Below are 25,831 nucleotides of genomic sequence, written 5' to 3' on the forward strand. Positions count from 1 at the left end.
ATATAATTGGTTTTTTCAAAGAAACTAGGTTTTGTTTTCATTGATTTTTTCCCCTTTTTTTCTGTTTTCTATTATTTATTTTTATTATTTTTATTATTTTTTTATTTTATTTTTTAAAAGATTTTATTTATTTATTTGACAGAGAGAGACAGCGAGAGCAGGAACACAAGCAGGGGGAGTGGGAGAGGGAGAAACAGGCCTCTCACTGAGCAGGGAGCCCGATGTGGGACTCAATCCCAGGACCCTGGGATCATGACCTGAGCCGAAGGCAGACACCTAACGACTGAGCCACCCAGGCGCCCCGATTGTTATTATTTTTTTAAAGATTTTATTTATTTGACAGAGAGACAGCGAGAGAGGGAACACACAAGCAGGGGAAGTGGGAGAAGGAGAAGCAGATTTCTCACAGAGCAGGGAGCCTGATGTGGGGCTCAATCCCAGGACCCTGGGATCATGACCTGAGCTGAAGGCAGATGCTTAATGACTGAGCCACCCAGGTGCCCCTGTTTTCTATTATTTTGATTTCCACTCTGATCTTTGTTACTAATTTTTCCACTTTGGGTTTAATTTAGTCTTTGCTTAGTTTCTTAAGGTGGAAACTGAAGTTATTTTTTAGAACTTTCTTTTTTTCTAACATAGGCATTTAATGCTATAATTTGCTCCCTAACTACTGCTATAATGTCATGCCATTCTACACATTTTGATTATGTTGGGTTTTTTTACTTGAAAATTTTCCATTTTCCCTTTTGCTTTTTTCTTTGCTCCATGAGTTATTTAAAAGGTGTTATTTAATTTCCAAATATTTGGGAAATTTCCATATATCTTTTTGTTACTGAATCTTAATCTCATTCCATTGTAATCAGAGGACAAATTTTATATGTTTGAATTCTTTTAAATTTATGGAGACTTTTTTTTTGTTTGTTTTAAGATTTTATTTATTCATTTGAGACACAATAGATAGAGAGAGAGAGAGAGCATGAGCAGGGGGAGAGGCAGAAGCAGGCTCCCTGCTGAGCCAAGAGCCTGATGTGGGACTTGATCCCAGGACCCTGGGAACATGATCTGAGCCGAAGGCAGATGCTTAACCATCTGAGCCAACCAGGCGTCCCTGGAGCACTTGTTTTGTTACTCAGAATATCATCTGTCTTGGTAAATGTTTTGTGTGGATGTGAAACAAATGAGTTTTTTGCTCTTATTGGGTTAAATGTTCTATAAATGTCAGTTAGGTCAAGGCAGTTGATAGTGTTCAAATTTTATTCATCTTTCCTGATTTTCTCTTTGCTCTATTAAGTATTACAAGGAGGTATTAAAATTTCTGAGTATAATTATGGAGTTCTTGTAATTTTATCAGTTTTTGCTTCATGTTTCTTGAAGCTCTGTTATGAAGCAGAAGAAATTTTGGGACCTGCTTTTAATGAATATATCCCTTTTTTCCTTGTGAAATGCCTTGGTAATATTCTTTGCTCTATGGTCTACTTTGTCTGATACTAATATTGCTACTTTTGCTTTCTCTTGACTAGTGTTAGATAGTTGATCTTTCATTATCCTTTTATATTGAATCTCTTTGTACCTTTCTATTTGAAGTGTGTTTCACATAGGCAACGGTATATAGTTAGGTCTGACTTTTATCTCTAGTCTGGTAATCTCTACCTTTTATGGGTTAGACCACTTACATTTAATGTGATTATAATAGATAATGGTTAAGGTTAAGTCTATCATCTTGCTGTTTATTTTCTGTTTGTCCCATTTGTTCTTATTTTCTCATTCTCTCCCTTTTTCATTTGCCCTCTTGGATTAATTGTATCTTTTTTTAAAATGATTTCATTTTCTCTTCTTTGTTGGCTTAATTGTTGCTTTGTTTCCTTACTTTAGTAGTTGCTTTAGGGCTTGTAATACACATCTTTAATCAGTCTGCCTTCAAGTGATATTACTTTGACACAAGAAATGGTTTAAGAGCCACAATAGTGTACTTTTATGTCTCTCATCCTAAACTATGCTATTTTAGTTATATGTATTTGTTATAAGCCCCATACTGTATTGTTATAATTATTGTTTAAATCTTTTAAAGAGATTTAAACATTAAAAAAAACAAACATGTTATCTTCCCATGTAGTTACTATTTCCAGTGTTCTTCATCCCTTTGTGTAGATTCATATTTTCATCTGGCATTACTTTTTCTTCTGACTAAAGGGCTTCCTATAACTCTTCTTATAATGCCAGTCTGCTCATGATGAATTCATTCATCCATCTTTTTGTATGTGTGTCTGAAAATGTATTTCCCTCTTTATTTTTGAAGGGTTTCTACTAGATAAAACAAACATAGGTTCACAGGGTTTTTTGTTTTGTGTTTTATTTTTTCTTAAAATGTGGGATTTGTTGTGTGTGTTACATGTAGTTTACATTTCAAGACATTCAAATATTTTTTTCTTTTTTCTACCTTTCTTCCTTTATGGACTCCATTATACTTATATCAGGGCATTTGAAATTGACCTGCAGCAGCTTACTCATGCTCCATTTATTTTATTTTTTTATAAGGAATACTGTATTTATTTTGGATATTTCCTCTGGCTGTGTCTTCAAATTCACAAATCTTTTTTTTTTTTTAAGATTTTATTTATTTATTTGATAGAGCGAGAGCAGGAACACAAGCAGGGGGAGTTGGAGAGGGAGAAGCAGGCTTCCCGCTGAGCAGGGAGCCCGACGTGAGGCTCGATCCCAGGACCTTGGGATCATGACCTCAGCCAAAGGCAGATGCTTAACAGCTGAACCACCTAGGCGCCCTCACAAATCTTTTCTTCTATAATATGTAATCTTCCATTAATTCCATTCACTCTGTTTTTCATCTCAGATACCATTTTTATCTCTGAAAGTTTGATCTGTATCTTTTTTATCTTCTATATGTTCTACATAACCTTTTGGAGGAATATTATAATGACTGTTTTAATGTCTTTGTTTCCAATTGTGAGACATGTCAGTTCCACGTTGATTTTGATTGAGTTTTTTCTCTTATAGGGTATGTTTTCCTTCTTATTTGCATGCTTGGTAATCTTTTATTGGATGCCATACATTGTGAATTTTGCCTCGTTTGGATGCTGGATATTTTTGTTTTTCTATAAATATTCTTGAGCTTTGTTTTAGGATTCAGTTTAGTTACTTGGAAACAGTTTGATTCTTTTCAGGTCTTGCTGTTAAGATTTGTTGTATGTGACTAGCACGGTGCCCAGTCTAGGTTTAATTCCCATTTCAGAACCAAGACCCTTTAGATTCTTTCTCCAATGCCCTATGAATTATGAGGTTTTCCAGCCTGCCCGGGAGAAGTAGGTCCTATATGAGTCCTGGTCACTGCATTTTCTAGTCCTTTGAGTTGGTTCTTTCCCCAGCCTTATGTAGTTTCCTCAGATGTATTTGCTGATTAGTACTTAGCTCAGTATTCCAAGAAGACTCTGCAGATCTCTGAAGTTTTCTCCGTGCTGCTCTCCCTTCTCTGGTACTCTTCCCTGAGAACTCTAGGCACCTACTATTCCCAAGCTCTCCAGCTCTGTATGCTTACCTGAATCTACCAGGTTCTGCCTGGGTTTCACCTCCCTGTTTACTCTGGAAACTCTATTAAGATAGTGATTTGGGGAAAAAAATAGTAATTGGGAGCAGTTGTTGGGCTTATCTCATTTGTTTTTCGTCTTTCAGGGATCACTTTCTTTGCTGATGTACTGTCTTGCAAACCATTGTTTTATATACTTTGTCCATTTTGGGGTTTTTGTTTTGTTTTTTTTTTTCAGTTAGGAAAGTCAGTTCAGTCCTTGTTATTCTGTCTTGACTAGAAGTAGATATTGGGGCTGATGTAATCTTCATCTCCTTACTTGTCCTCAGTTCATGGATCTCTCTCTTTTAAATGCAACATGAGGGGCGCCTGAGTGGCTCAGTCGCTAAGCGTCTGCCTTTGGCTCAGTTCAGGATCCCAGGGTCCTGGGATCAAGCCCTGCATCGGGCTCCCTACTCAGCGGGAAGCCTGCTTCTCCCTCCCCCACTCCCCCTGCTTGTGTTCCTTCTCTCGCGTTGTCTTTCTCTGTCAAATAAATAAATAAAATCTTTAAAAAAAAAATGCAACATGAAGCGGACTTATCCCCTCTGAACTTGCTTGTCCTCATTTTCTTTTACACATATTAATTATTTTTGCCTTTAGAGTGCTTTTCTGATCTAAAATTATTTAATTAAATAGAGTAGGACATAATTAGTCTTCCATGACATCTGATTTTGAAGGTCTGATTCAGAGTACATTCCATTTGGGAATGAAAAGAAAGAATGGAAGTATGACACCTTTTGCATTTATTTAAAATCTAAACAGTTTAGAGATGAAGCCATTATTTTAGCAGAATGAATGCTTAGTAGCATTTAATGTTTCAGTTATAGAGGTGTCTGATAGAAATGCTTTTTTAGTTAATCAGTCAGTCTCTTTGGCCCTTACTCAAACTGAACATTTGTCCTTAGTTGTAGTTGTGTTTATACCTTATCCATTAGATTAACAGATTCTTACTTAAGCACATTTAAAACTTAACAGCTAGAATAATTTGAGGAGTTATTTTTTTTAATATATAGGCCTTTTTCTATTTGTGTGGAATTGTTTTCTTTTTCCTACTTTAGGACACAAACCAGAAATTCCATTGTTTCTACTCTGAGGTTTTTTTTTTTTTTTTTAAGATTTTATTTATTTATTTGAGAGAGAGAATGAGAGAGAGAGAGAGAGCATGAGAGGGGGGAGGGTCAGAGGGAGAAGCAGACTCCCCGCTGAGCAGGGAGCCCGATGTGGGACTCTATCCCGGGACTCCAGGATCATGACCTGAGCCGAAGGCAGTTGCTTAACCAACTGAGCCACCCAGGCGCCCATCTACTCTGAGGTTTTTAACATAAATGCAGTAGGATCATTTCTATAAGAAGAAAAAAATTTGTTCCAAGGATACAATCCTCTTCTGATCTTTTTCACTAGAAAGAAGGTGGGAATAGAATTTTTTTTTTTTCTGTAGGTTTATGAAAGACAACTGATAAAGGTTAATAGGTTGCCTTTATTTCCCTAGAAGTAACTCTTAGGGTAAATACAAAGTTAGCCTTATCTTTTATCTTTGTAGTCTGTTATAATGAGGTGATGACTGATTTTCATTAATTAAAAAAAACATTAAAATAACAAAGAATTGTAGACAATAAGCCAACAGAGGAGATGTCCCAGAAGCACTGTGGGATTTAAAATTGAATCAAGAAGATTTAAATTTTAACTAGTGTGGTTTCAGTGATGGAGTGCAGAGTAATATTATGGAGGGGGCACTGGAATGAATCAGAAGGCTTCGGTTAGAGTATTGTTAGCATATCCACTAAATACTGTGTGACTCTGAGCAGTCTTGTAATTGAACTTTAATATCTTCATCTGTCATAACTAAGTAAACTAGTACTTAATGGGTGATTCTGTTGTGCTAGGTACATTGTTGGTTAGCGTACTTATATTTCTTCGTTTAATCCTCATATTAACCTTACAAAGTAAATAGAGCTATATTTTACAGATGAGGAAACAGGTTCCAAAATATTAAGTAATACAACATGTTGAGCAACTCAGTATTAAAGTACAATTTGTATTGTACTTCTTTATTTCTCTAAGGCCGTGAACTTTCTTCTGTTTCTGCTTATAAAAAGCACTAATATTTTTAAGCCATGCACCATGGTATATGATAAGATGGTAAATTTCCAGACATATTAGGTCTGGCTCTCTCATTTTTGTTCCTGTCAGTTTTCCTACCTGCAGTGTATTTTGATTATTAAAATCTTATCTGGTTGGGGCGCCTGGGTGGCTCAGTCATTAAGCGTCTGCCTTCGGCTCAGGTCATGATCCCAGGGCTCTGGGATCAGCCCCACATTGGGCTCCCTGCTCAGTGGGAACCTCTCCCTCTCCCTCTGCTTGTGTTCCCTCTCTCACTGTCTCTCTCTGTCAAATAAATAAATAAATAAAATATATAAAAAAAAAAATCTTGTTGCCAGCACCTGGTTCACCGGTGATAAACTCAAGTCTACAGTGATGTCTTCTTCCTCTGAGATATTAAAGCATTTATTATCTCGCACTTATTAGTTATTTGAGATACATTTAGCAGTTTTATATTTGAAATTTGGGATAACTCTGGAATTGTTTAAATTTCTACATGTTCATGTATTACTGATACACATCTGTTACTGATACTGATACACATAAGTTCCTTGAGGGAGCTTCTCTTACAGCATTGTACACATAGTACATATAACTTTATAAATAATTGCGTGACTTAATTCTATCAACTAGACTAGTTAATCATCATTCTCAGTTATTCACTTCTCACAAGCAAATTTATATAACATGTTTTAAAATTTTAAATTCTGTAACTTTACACAGCAGTTAATTAAGCTTTTTAAAAAAGAAATGCTTTCAAAACAATTTTTTTTCAAAAATTTTTGAAGTTCAATCAAAATCAAGATGAGTTAATTAAAGTAAGCATGTAGACTTATTTTATTTGGCAAGGAGACCAGTTACTTTGCCCCATAGCTCATTTTTTAAGAGTTCTGGAAGCTGGTGTTCTCTCCGCCCCACCTACCCCCCCACCAAAGAGAGCAAAATACTGGAGCAATATTTAGGAGATCTGGGTGGTCTCTAGTACTACTACTATTACTACTACTACTAACTCAGAAGTTAATTAACATTTCTGGGCTTTAGTTTTCTCATTCTTAAAAAAAAACTGAGTTGGATTTTATGATCTTTAAAGATACTGTGTTCCAGCATTTGTAAGACCTGTAAGTTTAAGGTAATTACATTTCAGAATTGTAAGGTAGCATTTGATTCTTAACTTCAAAATGGTAGTAGTTTTATGTTAATTGCTTTTTTCTTTAAAAGCATTTGTGATCTCATGTTCCACTTTTATGGTTAATTTTCTTTTTTGACTTACCAGTACTCCCTCACGTGTTGCTAAAGGAGTTGACCACACCAAAATGAGTCTACATGGTGCTAGCGGGGGACATGAACGATCAAGAGATAGACGAAGATCAAGTGACAGATCACGAGATTCATCTCATGAAAGAACAGAATCTCAACTCACTCCTTGTATTAGAAATGTTACTTCTCCAACACGACAGCACCATGTTGGTATGTGAAATCAGCTAATCTTCCTGACAGTTTATAAAAGCGTGCAGTTACCTTTTTAAAACAGTAATGACAGTGAATTGTGCCTAGTACTTCAGAGTAAAATTAACTTTAGTTCTATTCAGTTGCTTCTATTTTAGCTTAGCTTCATTCTTGCTATAAAAAATCAACTTATTAAATGAAACTTAAAAGTGAATGTTTTTGAGTCTAGGACAGTTTCATAAAAGAAGTAATTTGAAAAGCCCTTAAAACTGTGATATGAAAATTTTAAATCTTCTTTTATTTTTTAATTTTTAAAAATACTTGAGAGAGAGCGAGAGCGTATGCATGAGTGGCGAGTGGAGTGGCAAGTGTCGGGAGCCTGCGGGGGGAGGGAGAGGGAGAAGGAGAAGCAGGCTCCCCACTGAGCAGAGGCCCAATGTGGGGCTCCATCCTAGGAGCCAGGGATCATGACCTGAGCCGAAGGCAGACACTTAAACGACTGAGCCACCCAGGTGCCCCTAAATCTTTCAAATTGATTTTTATCTTATGTGATACATAAGCGGTTTATTTTTTAAAATTTGTAGTAAACTTTTGATAGGAATTCTTGGTATATCATGGTAGAAAAGGAAGTGAAAGCTAGAATAACCGTGTAATTTATTTTGCATTTTGACAGTATTTTTAATTTAAAAAATAGATGAAAAGGAAGGTGTGAAGTGTTTCGTTTTCTTGGCAAGTAGGTTAGGTCTTTTTCTTCCTTTCTCCTCATTTGTATAAATGAACATTATTATATTTCAGATAAATGAATTGTGTGACTAAGGAGAGGTACATTAGCAATATGAGCTTGCTGATTTTCATTTTCCCTTGGAGAAGGCGCAAATTTAATACCTTGATTTATCATTTGACGTTGTTTTTGATTGTTATAAATCAAAATCATTTACCTTAGGGCTTAATTATACAGAGAGGTTGTCAGTATCTAAGTAGATCCTCAAAGTCAAACTAGTACTGATAAGCCAAAAATCCATGTAAGTATAAATAGGAGTTGACAGTTTGTTAATATGCTAAGTTCAGTCCCTGGGAAGAGAGTAGGAAGATATAATAAACGATTTTATTAATTCAGCAAATTTTGCTTTTGGGATGCTACCAGCATTCTGGAAACAGGCAATAAAATGGAGGTGTCAGAATATCTCTGGAGATATAGCAAACCTAATTATATAATCAGTAAAGCTGTACAGAGTGTTCTGAGTAGCCTGAGTCATGAAGGAATTTGGCAGAAGCTGATGAATCTGATGAGATGGAGGTACATTTTTAGGTCACCTTTAAAGTGTAGTTATCTAGCCTCTAAAGGGAACTTATCACAGAATCTTAGTTTTAATTTTCCCTTTATAGAATATTGGAACAGCCAAAGGAAATCTTTTTTTTTTTTTTTTTTAAGATCTTATTTATTTATTTGGCAGAGAGAGCGATGGCAAGAGCAGGAACACAAGCAGGGGGAGTGGGAAAGGGGCAAGCAGGCTTCCCACGGAGCAGGGAGCCCGATGCGGGGCTTGATCCCAGGACCCTGGGATCATGACCTGAGCCGAAGGCAGACGCTTAGCAACAGAGCCACCCAGGCACCCCAAAGAAAATCTTCTGAATTTTAACAGTATTTCCTACCTAATTAAAATTATGGATAGTAATTGTATGATCCTGTAGAGTTTGTGGCAGTGCTTTTATTCCAACAAAAGTGAGATTGAAAAAAAAGCCCAATGTATCATCAGCTATTGAAGCCATTTTATTTGGTAGACATTAAAAGTCATTTGAAAGAATAAATACTCTTTTGTGTCCTTAGTGACTTTTTTTTCTTCCTTTGGGACCTTGCTTTAGTAAGATAAATTACTAGTTTGGGGATGGCCTAATTAACATAGTGAGAGTCCAGAGTTTGTACTTTTGTGTTCTCAGAGTAGTACTAATACTTTTAGTTTTTAGGACAGTTAAAGTTGGTATTTTAATTAATCTTTTACTTACTTTAAGTGCTTATTTAACTTGTAAGACTCTTCTGTTCCTTGGGTTTCATATATTTTTAAATAGCATAATAGCATAAAATTTACCTTAATTTTGATCTTAGTCTGGGTGAGCATTAGTCAGCTGTACATCTTTTTAAAAATCTAGAAAAATTAATTTAGAAAACATTTTGATGTTTTAGGTTTTATTCCTGGGAAATAATATTTATGGTGTTCTGTGAAAATGTGACTTGAAATCAAAAAGCAGAAATGCTTTGATTGAATTTGATTTGATTTTTTTTTTTTTTTTTAGAGAGAGCACGTGCATGCGCATTCACAAGCAGGGGTTGGGGGGGGAAGGGCAGAGGGAGAAGCAGCCTCTGCTGAGCAGAGAACCCAACGTGGGGCTTGATCCCAAGACCCTGAGATCATGACCTGAGCCGAAGGCAGACACTTAACCAACTGAGCTGCCCAGGCACCCAGAAATGCTGTGATTTAAATCAACTTTTCTACATCAGAATTTCTAAAAGATATACGTGGATTTTGAATTTTTTAAAGGATGATTTGCATAACTTTAACATCTTTATTTCAGAACGAGAAAAAGATCACAGTTCCTCTCGTCCAAGCAGTCCTCGTCCTCAAAAGGCATCTCCAAATGGTTCCAGTAGCAGTGCTGGGAACAGCAGCAGAAACAGTAGTCAGTCAAGTTCAGATGGTAGCTGCAAGACATCTGGGGAGATGGTATTTGTATATGAAAATGCAAAAGAAGGAGCTCGGAACGTAAGAACATCGGAACGAGTAACACTAATAGTGGATAACACTAGATTTGTTGTAGACCCATCCATTTTTACTGCACAGCCAAATACAATGTTGGGCAGGTTGGTATTATTGCAGTTCTTTGTATTACTATAAAGCACTTTCACATTATTTTACTTAAGCTTTACAGTAAATTCTCTGTTGGAATGTAGTATTCTGGTTTTACAGATGAACTGAGCTTTGGAGGTTAAATGTAACTTGCTCGAGTTAATATAGCCAGAAAATGGTAGAGCCAGTTCTTGAACTTGGTTTTATTTCTAACAGTCTTTGCTGTATTAGCAGGAAAAACAAACATACTAGTTAATGAAGATAGGGTCCTAAATGATCTCCACAGGTTGAAACCTTAAATTGTATCTAACAAGGTGAATTTAACAGTTATATGCTTTTTTCACCTGGGGGATCCCAAATTCAACCACCAAATATAGCAGGTATCAACATTGTTTAAAGAAAAAAAAACAGTTTGGTTAGCTGAAAAGTCTGCATGAATTGTTAGTTTGATATAGATACTTAAAAAAAGGAATGTTATTAGCAAGTAGTTAGGAGAATGAAGGAGAGACTTATAGTCATCTCATCTGTGCTGGTCTAGAGTAGAGGTTAACGTAAAGTTTGTAGTTGAGAGAACTGCAGTCTTAAGAATGATACAGGCCTTTTAGACTTGATTTTTCAGTGTGTCCAAAACTAGGATCAAATACCTTTTCATTATAAAATTAGTATCTTTTTCTGTTCACTCTAATATAAAATGGAGGAGCATAGAAATGAAATAGAAGTTTATATGATGTAAAAAACTTATGGTTATTTCCTAGGTTGCATATGAGTAACTATTTAGGATGCCTTTGTGTGTGTACATGTGATTTCTCTGCCTACAGAATAAAAGCTAACATATGACATTACACATTTTGAATAGTTAAATATTCCTTTTAACATTGCAGTTAGACTTTACATCTCTGAGGCAAAAAAACCAAGTATGGCTTTTGTGTATTTTTAGTAGCACAGAGGAAGATTACTGATGGAAGGTGTCAGGAGGATGACTTGACACTATGAATACTTTTAATTTTTACCTAAATTTTAAAGAAACACACTTAAAAAGTAGATATTTGAAATTTTGCTTCGTTAGGCTACATTTTCTTAAAAAAAAAAAAAAAAGCCCAAAATATTTGTGTGTGTGTATTCATATTGATCTGAAAAGCATAGCATTCTCCTTTTATAAAAAAAAGTTCAAGTATTTGAGAAAATTGCATGACATTTGATTCCTGAAAGACAGTTCTTGCCTTTTTTTTTTTTTTAAACCGTGAAGTCATCTTTTCATGCCAATTTAGTAAAGCATATCTTTGGGGATGAAAGTTAATTATTCATGGGAACTGTAAAAAGCAGCTGGCATTCTTTTGGAAACTTTGAAATAAAAAAGCTTTGTTCTTTATAGATTTCTGTGTTCTAACAAAAGAAGAAACTATTTAAATTGGAGAATTGTTGAGTAGAATACTTAAGAATGATGGTATCATTTAATTCGGAGGTTCAACTTCCTTTAACCACAGTTTTTAAATTTTCTTGGGAGTAATGCATTAAACTTTTGATTTTGAAGAACATACTCTGCAAGTTTCCTCTTTTCAAAATACTTACTATTAAAGGGCCAAGAACATTACTGGAAAAAATAGAAATCTGTATTTTCTTATGTAGAAATTAATATTAAGAGCTTTTTATTCATTTTTTTAAACTTTTGATTTACCGCTTAACTTCCCCATTCCTCTTTACCCGAGCATTTGATTGCTAATTTTTCAGTTCTAGGATGCAAGTGTAAGAATTTTGAGTGTATTTCTTACATGTATAGTTACAATTGGAAAAGTGAAACAACCTAATCTGCCTATCTTTTTCCATTTACTGTATGTGCTGCACTATAGCATTAACTTTGCAGTGAGGGCAGCAGTTTTAAGGAAAATGTACCAATAACATGGTTTCCCTTTTCCTTTTTTTCCCCTTTTTGGTAAGATTAGTATAAAAATCACCTTTCCCCCTAGATTGATTGATTTTTTTTTTCCCCCTGAGAAGAAGGGGCTAAAAAGTTCTTTAGTTCTGAGCTTTATTAGCTGATTTTGTTTGCTTATAGGGAATCTATACTACTATTCCCTCCCATCAGAAAGGAAGTATTTTTAATAATCCTTCATTTATTACATTTGTCAGAATAGCTGATTAAGAATTTTTTAACTAATTTATGAATAAATTATAATTCCTTTTTACTTTTGTACATGAAATAAATTTTCCCTTTGAAAGAAGTATCCTATTGTTATATTTCTCAATTATTTACTAATATCATAGGATGTTTGGATCTGGCAGAGAACATAACTTTACACGTCCCAATGAGAAGGGAGAGTATGAAGTGGCAGAGGGAATTGGCTCCACCGTGTTTCGAGCTATTCTGGTGAGTGCTTATTTCTTCTGTGTATTGACTTAATCATAGAACTCCTTTTTGGTAGGTACTTGTATTGGAAGCAGAGTTCTATTTGGATATCTCTATGCAGAATATTGTTTTTTTTAAAAAAATACCGTTTTATTCATTTTTTATTTTAGTACATAAAGATAATATACAAATATAGGTCAGGGGATGATTCATCTCTTAAGTATAAATAGGCGGTTCTTTCAAAGGGTTTAGTGGTAATACTTCTGGAGTCATGTTACTCCTCCTTCTCTAATTCTCTTAAATACAATAAGTTGATCATTTTTGCTACCTGAGAATAAATGTGATTACTTGAATTCTAATATTTTATTGCATATAATTGGCAATGTGGACAGTTAACACTTAAAAGTCATCTAAAATGTTATTTGTTGTAGGGGCACCTGGGTGGCTCAGTCGTTAAGCGTCTGCCTTCAGGCTCAGGTCATGATCCCAGGGTCCTGGGATCCAGCCCGGCATCAGGCTTCCTGCTCCACGGGGAGCCTCTTTCTCCCTCTCCCACTCCCCCTGCTTGTGTTCCCTCTCTCGCTGTGTCTCTCTCTGTCAAAATAAATAAATAAAATCTTAAAAATAAATAAATAAATAAAATGTTATTTGTTAGCATTTTTGTTTTAAACCTTTTTTTTTTTTTTTGAGGTTTTAACCTTTTATTTTGAGGACTATTTGAATTAGTATTACAGAGTCCCTACTTGTAATTTCAAATCAGTAATAAAGGTTTGATTTATAATGTGTGACAATTTATGCCACAGTCTGAAAATACGGTTTCCTCAGATAATTTTGGGGAAAGTGGGCAGGGAGGATCCTGGGGTACAAGACAGGAATAGAAGTTGATCTTGATTGGGTTGTTAGTACTTGGGCAAGTACCAGAAGACATCTTGCTTGCACTGGTATAGCAAGTTTATTATGTTATTGTGGCTCTGAACCAAGCTTGAGGCAGATCTTCATTTTGGGAGTGTGGGGGGGAGTGCTTTTTCAGCTAGCCATACTTCATTTAACCCCCAATGGAGTTGACAAGTAAAAAAAAAAAAAATATGACTCAGCTGTAATTTGGGGGCTAGCCCTTAACAATTTTTAAAGTAGATTTTGGAAACAAGCACGATTTATTGTTCGTAATATGGGACACACCAAAGAATAGTATTTGGAAGAAGAATATCTAATTGTGCATTCTGTTTACATATATTAATACTTGGATATGACTTTGAAGTTCTTTACTAAGAACGATAAATTTTGCTCAGTTCTCTAGGTAATATTTAAGGTACCTTAAAATATATCACTTTCTTTTTTAAAAAAAGTTTTAAAATTTGATAGTAGTTCTGTAGAAAAATAACTTGTAGAGCGGAAAATACATATGAATTGGCATGATACAGTAGAGAGAAGAAACACATCAGTAACGGGGAGACCTGGGTTCTGATCTTTCCTCTGCTAATAAATAATTGTTTGGGTGAGTAAATGAACCCATTGGGGCCAATGTTTTCTTATTGGTAAAATGAAAAAGTGGTTAGGTGAACTGAGATCCCATCTAACTGTAAAATTCCACAGTTCAGAAATCTCAGAGCTCCACTGTTGTTGTTTTTTTTTAAATGATGGGGATACTCTGTCGTTTTTTTAATAGATTTTTTTTAAAGATTTTTTATTTATTTATTTTTTTATTTGACAGAGAGAGAGAGAGAGTACAAGCAGGGGGAGCGACAGGCAGAGGGAGAGGGAGAAGCAGGCTCCTCGCTCAGCAGGGAGCCCGAAGTGGGGCTCGATCCCAGGATCCTGGGATCATGACCCGAGCCGAAGGCAGACGCCTAACCGTCTGAGCCACCGAGGCGCCCCAGAGCTCCACTGTTTTTGAAAATGCTGCCGGCTTAGCCTTAATAGTATGGTTTTGGCCACCTTGTGCTCTAGATGTTTTAAACATTCTTTACTTTTTTTTTTTTTTTTTTTAGGATTACTACAAAACGGGAATAATCCGTTGTCCTGATGGCATATCTATTCCTGAACTGAGAGAAGCATGCGACTACCTTTGTATTTCTTTTGAATATAGTACTATTAAATGTAGAGATCTCAGTAAGTATGTTTTGTGTGTGAGTGGTTTGTGAGTTACAATATATTGGAATGAAAAGCCTGAAAGAGTGTGATTTATGTGGACATCAAATATTTGTTTAATTGGCTTATAAAGCATTGTGATACCATGAGGATGATTTATGGAAGTCTGTAGAAATTTTTTTATAAAAATTGCTCCTTGTGCAATTTTCCAAAACTTCAAAAAAATTTTATATATATGTATGTATATATGTATGTATTTATTTTTGATGGACTCTCCCAGATTTCCTCCTTGACTCCATCTCTGTCATTTGTTGTCAGTCTTTATCTCCCAGCTTGGGAGCCCTGGTCACGTATGGTATTTGGCTTCACTCCTGAGATCACATCAACCAAAAATTTATAATTTTTTTGTACTTCCATGTAAGATAATATCCTAAGCCACTGTGGAAGATACGAATAATTCTCAAAGGTAGTATTTGTCAATAAAGATCTAAGATTGAATACCAAACCCTCATTTATACGAAGAGTTAAGTGACTTTGTCTTAAGAACAGCAATTAGCCTCAGAGTAAAGTCTAGAACTTTGGAAATCCTAACTTTTTGATCAATATTTTCCCTTCACCACCTCCCCAGCACCCCCTGCTTCTCACCATTTTGCCATGCCTGAGGGAAAAAAAGGTGATTATACACAGAAAAGTCAGAATAAGAGAATTTTTAGATGTTGACTTGGATGCTCAGTGGTTGGAGAAGTTCAGAAGGAGAGATCATTGTGTGCTAGAGGGATTGTGGAAAAGTTCAGAAGAGGCAGGTAGTAAAGAATAAATAGGAATGATTAGAAAGAGTAGAGTAAGGAGGTGATTCTAACAGCTGAGATTTTTGGAATAAAGATGGAAAAGATGTACTTTGGAAAGAACCTAGTTGGTGCAGAGACTTTATATCAGGACCAGAAGGAGATGAGAATAAATAGGTGGGCCACACTGTGGAAGGTCTTTGATCCAAACTAATGTTCTTACGTTTTATCCTATATATGGTGGGAAGTCATTTTAAAAGCTTCTTACATGTGGTTATAGCCTTATGTTAATCCCGGACTTAAGGTTATCTTTACTTCATTAACCTAAACTCGCCTGTAGCTTGGCATACCTTCTCAAAGATTGGTGTGTTAGAAACTGTGAATGGGAAATTTTAAATGATTTTTTAAAAGATTTTATTTATTTATTTGAGAGAGAGAGCACAAGCAGGAGGAGTGGCAGAGGGAGAGGGAGAAGCAGGCTTCCCGCTGAGCAGGGAGCCCGATGTGGGGCTTGATCCCAGGTCCCTGGGATCATGACCTGAGCTGAAGGCAGACACTCAACCACTGAGCCACTCAGGTGCCCCGTGAATGGGAAATTTTATTTAAAATTTTAAGGCACCTACTGTATACTTAAATATAGCTGTTTTCTTCATGCTTATTTAAGAGCTAACTCATTGAAAATGTGTGGTCTTATTAAGTCTTCCCCTAAGCACTACTTTATTATTGCCAAACATTCTTTAAAGTCTTCATAAAAATATCAATAGGTAGGATAAAGTGGCTGGTCTGCCTCTGAGTCCATTTCTCTATAAATGATATTTAAAAGTTTAAAGTCAAATAAGTAGAGGATACATATGTAAACTCGAACAAAGTTTCTGTTTTTTCACATCTTAAAAAAATGCTTTTACTGAACCATGAACATTAATTACTCTAATTGTAGATCCTTGAGTTCAAGTTTTGTGGTTTTTTTTAAATTCATGGGACCATTTTAATTTCATTTCATATAATTAGATGTTGAATTTTGGGGACTGTCAGATAAAAAAAATGTGGATTTGGTTTTGTAATCCTTTGGACATAGACCCTGTCATCACTGTTAAGTCTCATTTATTTGTTGTGAAATTAAAGTAAGTCTTTATGTAAAATATGTATAATAATGGTTTTTCTAGACTTTTGACTTTTAAATAATTGTAACTGTTTCTAGAATACTTGTAATACATATTTTTAAAAATACAGAAATTCTCATAGACTTTATTAAAACAAAACTATGTAGAATTTGAAGAGACAGAATGGCCTTGTAAAAACATAGAAGGATACTGTAGGTGTAGACGTGAGTCCCAAACTGAATTGTTTCCTGTTAATATGTGCCTTTGCTGACTATTGGAATGGCATATTACACTAAGATGTCTGTTTGTGTCTTAAAATTATACAAGGAACTATACCTTTTCAACTTTGTTTCCATAGTGCCTGCCTGCTACATTGTAAGGACTCAATAAACATTTGCTGAATGAATGAATGATTTTATCCCCTCACGCATTTTTTTAGGATCCCATTCTAATTGTTGTCATCTTCTCTAGTATTATTAGTCTTTCTTCTATATAGAGTAATCCTCAGCCTCAGACTCAAATCTACAACAGACTATGTCTGTTGTAGATATTAAAAAAATTATTTAAAATATTTTAAGGTTTTCATTGGAATTCTTTGAAGTTAACATTTTAGAAGATTAACATATTTACTGTCTCCTCCAACTGCTGTCTTTCTGTTTACAAAGTTTTCTTTTATGTCTTTTATTTCTGCTCTGATCTTGTTTATTTTTTGATACTTTGTATTTTTAGTGTATGTAGAGTATGTTTAAATTTTCTAACTGCTAACGTATAAGAAAATTATTGAATTTTGTATATTTGTAAATTTAGCTACCTAACAGAACTCTCTTTATTTCTAATAGTTTTTCAATTGGTTCTCATATATTCTTGGTGGATAATTGGCTCTGTTGTAAATAACACTTTATATATATATTTTTGTCCTAGTGAATTGGCTGGAATATTTTGAATAATGTTTAAAAATTCAGTGGTAATTCTGGCATCCCTGTCTTTGAAGGCATTTTCTTTAGATGTCACTGTTACGTCACTCCTTTCTTCTTGACTCTTTCTTCCTTTGGCTCCTTGACATCCTTCTTTTAGGCCTTCTGTTTATCCTTCTCACTTGTTCCTTGATCCTTGATCTCTTGAATGTCATTCATTCCCAAGTGTTCTGTCTTAAACTCCCCTCTCTCTCAGAATCTATACATTTATTCTAAGTGATGCCATTCATCATTGTGTCTTCAAACACTCCCTATACACTGTGGATTTTTAATACTCTATCTCTAATTCTTAAGTATCAGCTATGTGTTTCTAGTTTACTATTTAACTTGTAATCCCCCCTGCCTCTTACTCTTACTCAGGCTTTTTGTGAGTTCCATGAATATAGTAAAATATAGTGATGAACAAGACAGACCTTGTCCCTGCCTTTATGGAGTTTACAGTCTAGTAGAGAAGAGAGGCATTCGACAAGTAATGAAAAGCGCGAAAAATGTGGTGAAGAAATGAGATGCTATGAGAAGTGTATGGTAAAGGGGCTGTGGAAAGTCATTATCAAGTGACATTAAGGCTGAGACCTAAAGGAATGGCAAGTGGATAAGATGCTGACTGTACCAGGCAGCAGAAAAGGTATTTGCAGAGGCCGTCAGGTTGGAAGGAATATGACATGCTTAAGGCACTGAAAGAAGGGGGAAGTATGGCTAGAGTGGAGGGATGGAGTGTGAGTGGTAAGAAGGAAGGCCAGAGAAGTAGGGAGAAAACAAAATTTGTTAACTGAATAAATATCTGAAGACTGTTCATTCTCTACTAGTCTGTGTTCTGAGTTCTGGGGATGTAGCAAAACTTCCTGTTCTAATGGAACTTACACTCTTGGGGAAGACAGACAAACCAGGTGAACAAATAACATATGGTATATTAGTGATCAGTGCTGAGGAGGGGGGAAAGTAAGGAAGGGGCATAGAGCAGCCAGAGAAACCTTAACTGGAGAGGAAAGCTTAATTTCAAGCAGAGGGTAATGATGAGTGCAAGGGTTGAGGCAGCTTGCCTGGCACATTTGAGAGCAGCAAAGAGTTGGAGTGAAGTAAGTTAAGAGTGTCCGCAGTAGGAGATGGAGGGTAGGAGGGGACCTAGGTCATGTAGGACCTTAATCTTTTGGTTTTTACTCTGAGTGACGTGGGAAGCCATTGGAGTGTTTTGAGCAGAGGAGTGATATGATCTGTGAGGTTGTACCATTTCATGGGAGCGCTGTTTACACAGAATTCAGTATAGAGTTGTGCAGTGCTGTAGTCCTGATCTGACTGTGGTTTAAAAGAATTACTCTTGGCTGTTGTGTTGGAAATGGATTGTGAGGGGAATTAAGGTAAAAGTAAAGGGATATTTAGGAAGCTATTGCCATAATTCAAGTAAGAGATATCTCTTAAACCAGGGTGGAAGCAGGGGAAGGTGTCAAATTCTGGATATATTGGATGGCAGAGTTGTCAGGATTTGCCTGTTGATTGAGTTATGAGATGGGGAAGAGAGAGAGGACTTTAAGTGGAAATGTGGAGTTGCCATTAAGTGAGATGCGGGAGACTTCATGGGGAGCAGAAATTTAGAAGCTTGATTTGGGACATGTTAAATTTGAAATACTTATTAGACATCCAAGTGGAAATGGTTAGTGAGGCACTGGGTATACATGTTTAAAGTTCAGGAGAGAAATATGGGCCAGACTAAATTTATGTGCAGGATATATGTATGTGTATATATGTATGGTGTACGTGTGTGTGTGTGTGTGTGTGTGTGGACCAAGTTGAGGATTTGGGACTTCTATTTTAAGGATAGTATAAGCCATAAAAGATTTAAACTAGAGGAGATGCATAATTTGGGTGCTGTGGAAAAGACGAATTACACAGGGGCAAAAGTAAATGGGGGAATGTAATTAGGTTTTATAGTAGTTTGGGTGAGAGTTAAGGGTGACTTGGACTTGGTGGGGGCATTGAGGATGGAGTGTGTTCTGGTTAAGTATTGCTATGTAACAAACCATTCCAAACTTAGCATAAAGTGTAATTTTTATTCTATGTGTCAAGAATTCAGACAAGGTACAGCAGAGGTGGTTTGTGTCTGCTTCACGATGTCTGAGGTCTCATCTTATGAATAATTGAAGGGCTGAGGTAATGCAGAAGACTGCAGGCTTCTTCACTCACAAGTCTGCTGCTTGCACTGGGAAGACTCAAAGGCTGGGTTCAGCTAGGACTACATGTGGCCTCTGCATGCATCTTGGGGCATCTCCAAGTCTGGAGACTGGGTTCAGCAGGGAAGCACTTGGAGAGTCAGCATTATCCAGGACCAAAGCTAAACCGCAAGTCATGCACTGTCACCTCTGCCATGCTCCCCTGGTTATAAGCAAGTCACTATGACCAGTCTAGGTTAAAGGGGAGGGGAATTAGACGCCACCTCCAGGGAGGAGATGTCCCATTGCAGAAAAGCATGTGGCATAAGAGATTCTGCAGTTTTCTTTGGTTAGAGTCTTCCAGAAAAGGAAATGACACAATTCAAGGTGCATTTGAGAGGTGGACTTGATGGGGCTTGGGGAATGGTTGAATTAAGAGATGAAAGAGGAATCAAGGCTTCATATATTAGTTCTACAAGTATTTAAGTTCCTACTATGTGCCTGCACTCCTTTGAGATGATTCTGAGAAATGAATGGATGATGATGGCATTTACTGGTTTGGAAAACACTGCAGGGAGAGGTAGATAGGATTAAATTCACTTCTGAATATATTGAGTTTGAGGTGCCTGTGAAGTAGCATCCCAGTGGAGATTTTCAGAAGGTAGTTGAATATAATACATCTAGAATATAGAAGCCAAGAATTAGTGGAATAAATCTGGGAATTACCAGCATAAGGTAAGAGAGGAAAAGGAAATTGTTTTGAGAAACATCAGTATTCAGTTAACAGCTAGAGGAGAAAGGTTTGGCAAAGATGATCAAAGAAGAACATCCAGAGGAGAAAGAAAACCAGGGATAATGGCATCAGAGATTCTTAGGGAAGAGAGTGTTTTGGGAAGAGGGTGGTGGTCCCTAGAAGAGATTCAACCCTGAAGTCAGATAACAGGATCAAAAGGTGTTCATTATTTGTAACAATCTAAAGGTCATTTGGAGACAATATATATTGAGAGCAGTTTTGAGGAGTACTGAGTGTGGAATTGGTTCAAAAGTTAAAGGAAAAAGAATGTGTTGATATATCCAGGAGTTTGACAATCAAGGTAATGAAAAAGAAGTCAATGGAAAGTAGCCAGCCTAGAGAGAGGCATGGCTAAAAATGACATGAATTACTTAATCACTTACTATATCACTGTATATTATTAATATGTAATTAGCAGCCTGTTTTAAGGGGGAAATGCTCTCCCTTGGGAGACTATAGATTAGATTGAATTCTAGTTCCTGTTCTAACCTTCCCATTAGTTCCTGAACTAGTAGTGCCTTAAATAGGAGATAGGACACTGCCATTGTCATAGGAAAAAAAAAACTAGGTCAATGCAGGTGATTTTGTGGTCGTGTATTTGGGAAATTGAAGTTACTTGTTATATCTATACTTGAGGGTAAAGCAAAATTATCTTATACCCCTCTGACTTCTAGGGTCAGGACTGCTACATCAGTCCTGTACTGTGCTGTATTTTGCTTGGCCTTTGCCTTCCTTATCCCAAAGCCCCCAGTTCACTTCTTTTCCTATGCTGAAATATTAATATTGTTTGTGAATAATTTTCTGAGAAAGAAAACATGGGAGATGGAATTATGGGAGCTATTTTAGTTCATATGGACAATCTGAAAACATCCTTAGGATATACTTTTAAAATATAATTGCATATATTGATGGAAGACAACATGATATAGTAAACTACCCTGGGCTAGGGTGAGGGTGGTAAATTAAATTCTGATTTCGCAGATTTATTTTATAACATTAGGTAGATCACTTCCTGAGGTATATAATGAAGGAGCTTGTGTTAGATGCTTTTAATTGGCCCTTCTTCCTGTAAGATTCTACAGTTTGTAAAATCTCTTCCTAGGAAAAGTTTTGTTGACTAAAGAATAACCACTGTATTTTGTCTCTAGGGTTGCACAGTAGATGCTGAAATAATCTAATGTTTTGTGTGTGTGTTGCTTCTGCTCTTTTACTCATCAGTCATCAAAAAAAAGAGATATTTTTGTGGGTTTCATTTCAGGTGCCCTAATGCATGAGTTGTCAAATGATGGTGCTCGTAGACAGTTTGAATTTTACCTGGAAGAAATGATCCTGCCTCTCATGGTAGCTAGTGCCCAGAGTGGGGAAAGAGAATGCCACATAGTAGTCCTTACAGATGATGATGTGGTTGATTGGGATGAAGAGTATCCACCACAGATGGGAGAAGAGTATTCACAAAGTAAGTACTCTGACATGTTTTCTGTCTCTTGAATCATCACAGATTCTGTCTTTATCTTTTAGAATACTGATCACAGGACAGTTTTTATAAAGAGAGTACATTGAACTCTTACCTATGCCAAGAGTCAGCAAACTATGGCCTGTGGGTCAAAATCCAGCCTCTTGTCTGTTTTTAGAAATAAACTTTTATGTATTATCTGTGGCTGCTTTTGCGCTACAATGGCAGAGTTGAGTAGTTGCAGCAGAGACCGCATGGCTTGCAAAGCCTGAAATATTTACTCTCTGGCCCTTTATAGAAAAAGTTTGCCCATCCCTGTCACGCACAGAAATGGTTTGCTCTTTTTGAGTATCTGGATCTTGATGGAGTTTTTTTCTTTGCATTTAGAAAGAAGTCTTCTAGGGAAGTAGATCCTGGAGTAAATAGATTATAAACAATCAGCTGGTTTTTTAGATGAATTGTTAATTGTATATCCAATGAGAAGCTTCAACACATTGATTTCTAGGGTGACTCTAAGTTCTAACATGTTCCCTTTTTAGTATGTGTGTTCCTGGAGGCTATAGTGAGCCTTCAGAAGGCTTTGTGGAACTATAGTTAGGTATTCTTGAAAAGCTTTGTGGAACTATAGTTAGGTATTTCTGACCAAAAGAGCTTATCTTGAGCAACAATGACTTTTTCCTTACTATACTTGCAAACCTTTTCTGATTAGAGCTTTTGAATTTTTGGTTTTCAGAAAATTTATATTATTTTTCTTGATGAACCCAGTATAGTATTTTTGAGCTGTTTTATAGATTTGAGAAGATAGAGTTAAAAGAATGCTTTGAGGAACTAGGTAAAAATAGGCCAGCATCTTGTTCTGTACTCCAGTCTGTGTTGAGTTGGTAAAGAATAGGGTTTAAGTAAAAAATATAGAAATATAGAAAGTTTCCAGAATGCTCAATATCTCATTTTTTCATTTTACTTATCCGTGTCTAAAATCAAAACAAAGCAGACTCCGAGGGATTTTCTTTTTGACTTCTAAAGATTTTCAAAAGATTATTTTAACGTAAGTTATGGTAGCACTTTTCAGAATTTACATCGAGATGTTTCCTTTGCATGATATACTTAATGAGTGTTGTGATTCTTCTTTGGACTTGTAGTAGCAGACATTTTTGTTGTATTTCTTCATTCCTAGCTTCTTTGCTGACAGTTTTCTGTAATAATATGTGGAATAAAAAGTTAAACAAAACACAGGAAAAATGAAAGTCTAACCAAAATTAAAAGAGATACACTAAATTATTTTCCACTAAGAAAGAGGAATGAACAAACCAAAATAAATTGCATTTAGTTTTCAAAAAAGTTTGACTCCAGGAAAGTGGTGCCAGCTATGGAACACAGAAATGACATTCTAGTGATAGAGGAATTATGGTAAACCTGGCTTTTCCTTTTCAGTTGTTGCACTTTCCATGTCTATGTTTTTTGGTTTGTTTTCTTGTTTTTTCATCTTAAGCTTTGAAGCTTAAAAAGGACGGAAAACATTTTTACTGAATTTGTCTAAAAATATTTCATTTCTTGCCAAGATGTTTCACCCTAAAGAAGATTCATTTGAGGAGACACAGCCTCTTCAGCCTGATTTTCCTAACTGTGACATTATGACACCATCCATTCTGAGGTGTCAGCAAATCTTTATCTTAAAATATCAGTAATCTTAAGGATGTAAATCACAAATTTACCCCATGAGTAGCATCTGTATACGTATTTTCCTTTTATTGGCTCTTAAACCAGCATGTTTGGTTTGTGAGTGTGTTTTTCTTTTTTTGAAAAAACCTTTGCAGTTCACCTTTTAAGGGAGATAACTCCACCTGAAAGAGAGAAGGCGAGGAAGGTCCATCAGTCTAAGTCCTTGAAGTTCCCAGCACATTTGGAAGACTCAACATGTTGTCAGTGGAATGTCCTTTGCAAAGCCAGTTTGCTCTAAACAGACTAACCGAGGCAGAACATGCTCGAATCTGCCATTTTTAACATCAGTATTAAATGGGTCTGTTCGCCTGAATTGAAAACAGTTTGTGGGGAGGGTCTTTGCCTTTTGGGGGAATTAATAGTTGCTCAATCCATGAAATACAGGATGTATCCGTTTTGTCCTCTCTGACACGGCAGTTTTTCCCCTTCCAGCCGAGGCTTTGTAGGCATCACAGCAAAGTCCTTTACTTTGCCTGCTTGATAATGATGTGATATTGCCATCTTCTTTTGGTTCTCTTATTTGAAGAAAGTGGGGCAGATCCTATTGCAATAAGTTTGTATATGATATATCTTTCAGAAGGAGATTCTTCCTATGGATTGGGTTACCTGATTATTAAAGCTTTTTTGTTTCAACTTAAGTAGACATTTGCTTATACATTAACTGTACTGAATTATCCTGTCATGTTGGCTAGTCATCCTTTCACATCACTGCATCCATTATTTGGGCTTTTAGGGTTGTCAGGCCCCCTTGATGATCAAGGTAATTTTAAGTTCATCTCCAAGTACTTTGATTTTAATAAGAAAATATTTTTGTCTTTTTGTTTCCAGTTATTTATAGCACAAAATTATATAGATTTTTCAAGTACATTGAAAACAGAGATGTGGCCAAATCAGTTTTGAAGGAGAGGGGTCTTAAGAAGATTAGATTGGGAATAGAAGGTAAGACATTTTCATTATTTTCTGTTAATTTTCTTTTGGAAAAAAAAATTAAAAATCAAATCCCATTTAGAATATAGTTTGAGAAATGCATACTTTGTGAAAACTCAAATGATGACTGAATGAATGCGCATGCAGTAGACCTATAAATAACAAAACTTCCTTTATCTGAAAAGATAGCCATTAGAAATTATTATTTATTCCATAAGATCCCCTAACAATAGGGAGAAGTGAATTTGTCTTTTCTGCCATAGGTCATCACCTGATGCATTTTTGCCTGAACCCAGGTAGTGTGTTTGGGCACACGTGTACACATTCCCGTGAGATTGGCAGGGCTCTTTGCCCATTAGTGATTGTTGGTGTTCCTCAAAGCCCAACAGAGCTAAAAGTATCTGAAAATGGATGTAGAAGCATGTTAATAGCTTACTGGTTCTTAAGATACTTAGTTTCAAATTAACTAATTTTCAATTTAAATACAGATTTCAAATTTAATTTCAACTTTTTGAATGCATACATTTTTAGATTACTTTTACTTTGTGATTTAAATGGATTTTTCCATATGCCGTGTCAGATACTTCTTTTATTTTAAAGTGTCCTTACTAAGAACAAAGTATTTCCCTTGGCATAACGTGGCATAGTGTAAAGATTAAAGGTTCTGGAGCCACATAACTTGTGTTCAAATCCTGTGACTGAATAACTGTATGACCTTGGCCCGGGCACTTAACTTCTCTGTGCCTCAGTTTCCTCATCTAAAACAGGAGCATGAATAAGGATTATTATGACAGAATGAACTAATACATGAAAAACACTTAAAACAGGGCCTGTCACATAGTGATTTATCAACATATGTTTGTGATGCTGATAATGAAGACAGTGGTGTTAATCAATGACCAATTGAGCTGTTGGGAGATCACAGTAATGGGCTGCTGAGACATAGGAGAAAGAATGAACAGAAATAGGATCTTGGCAGGAAGGGGAAGAGACTTTGGGTTTAAAAACATAGTGGAATTGTTGACACATTAGCGTCACCAGTGTGTGTTGTCTTGTGTCATTTTGTAAAGAGTGGTATTTAGCTGTTTGATGTCAGAGCTAGAGAGAAGGCACCTGGAAGCTACTGCAGATTAGGAGGATGAGGAAGGCCTCTCTCAGGCAGAGGTATTTGAGCTGAAGCTTGATGACAAGTAGGTTGGAACCAGTTTGTAAAAAAGCCTTATACATTATGTGAGGGACTTTGGACTTTCCCTTGAAGCATGAGGAAACCATTGGTAGTTTTCAAGCATTTTAAGTAATACGATTGATTACACTTGTATCAGAGTGGTGATTCTGTGTGGAGGACAGATTGGACTATGATGAGGTGGGAATTTTAAAGACTAATAGTCGAGGAGTGTCTGCCTGAAGTTCAGGTCATGATCCCAGCGTCCTGGGATTGAGCCCTGCATCGGGCTCCTGCTCCGCAGGAAGCCTGCTTTTCCCTCTCCCACTCCCCCTGCTTGTGTTCCCTCTCTGTGTCTGTCAAATAAAATCTT

At 36.1% G+C, this 25,831-nt stretch overlaps 1 protein-coding gene across 7 annotated transcripts in view; it reads left to right on the top strand.

Moving 5' to 3' along the window:
• Window positions 1-25,831, top strand: part of BTBD10 (BTB domain containing 10) — a 78,026-nt gene that overhangs the window by 49,798 nt on the left and 2,397 nt on the right. For all 7 annotated transcript variants that reach the window (XM_025894175.2, XM_073882893.1, XM_025894171.2 and 4 more), the window contains 6 exons: window positions 6,954-7,147; window positions 9,698-9,983; window positions 12,232-12,334; window positions 14,302-14,422; window positions 21,456-21,653; window positions 24,198-24,308. In XM_025894175.2, the coding sequence (XP_025749960.2) occupies window positions 6,954-7,147; window positions 9,698-9,983; window positions 12,232-12,334; window positions 14,302-14,422; window positions 21,456-21,653; window positions 24,198-24,308 (1,013 nt within the window). The remainder of the gene's footprint in view (window positions 1-6,953; window positions 7,148-9,697; window positions 9,984-12,231; window positions 12,335-14,301; window positions 14,423-21,455; window positions 21,654-24,197; window positions 24,309-25,831) is intronic.

This window comes from Callorhinus ursinus, unplaced genomic scaffold, assembly GCF_003265705.2.
Source record: "Callorhinus ursinus isolate GAN/ISIS: 27379988/994484 unplaced genomic scaffold, GSC_fseal_2.0 scaffold49, whole genome shotgun sequence".
Classification (NCBI taxonomy): domain Eukaryota; kingdom Metazoa; phylum Chordata; class Mammalia; order Carnivora; family Otariidae; genus Callorhinus; species Callorhinus ursinus.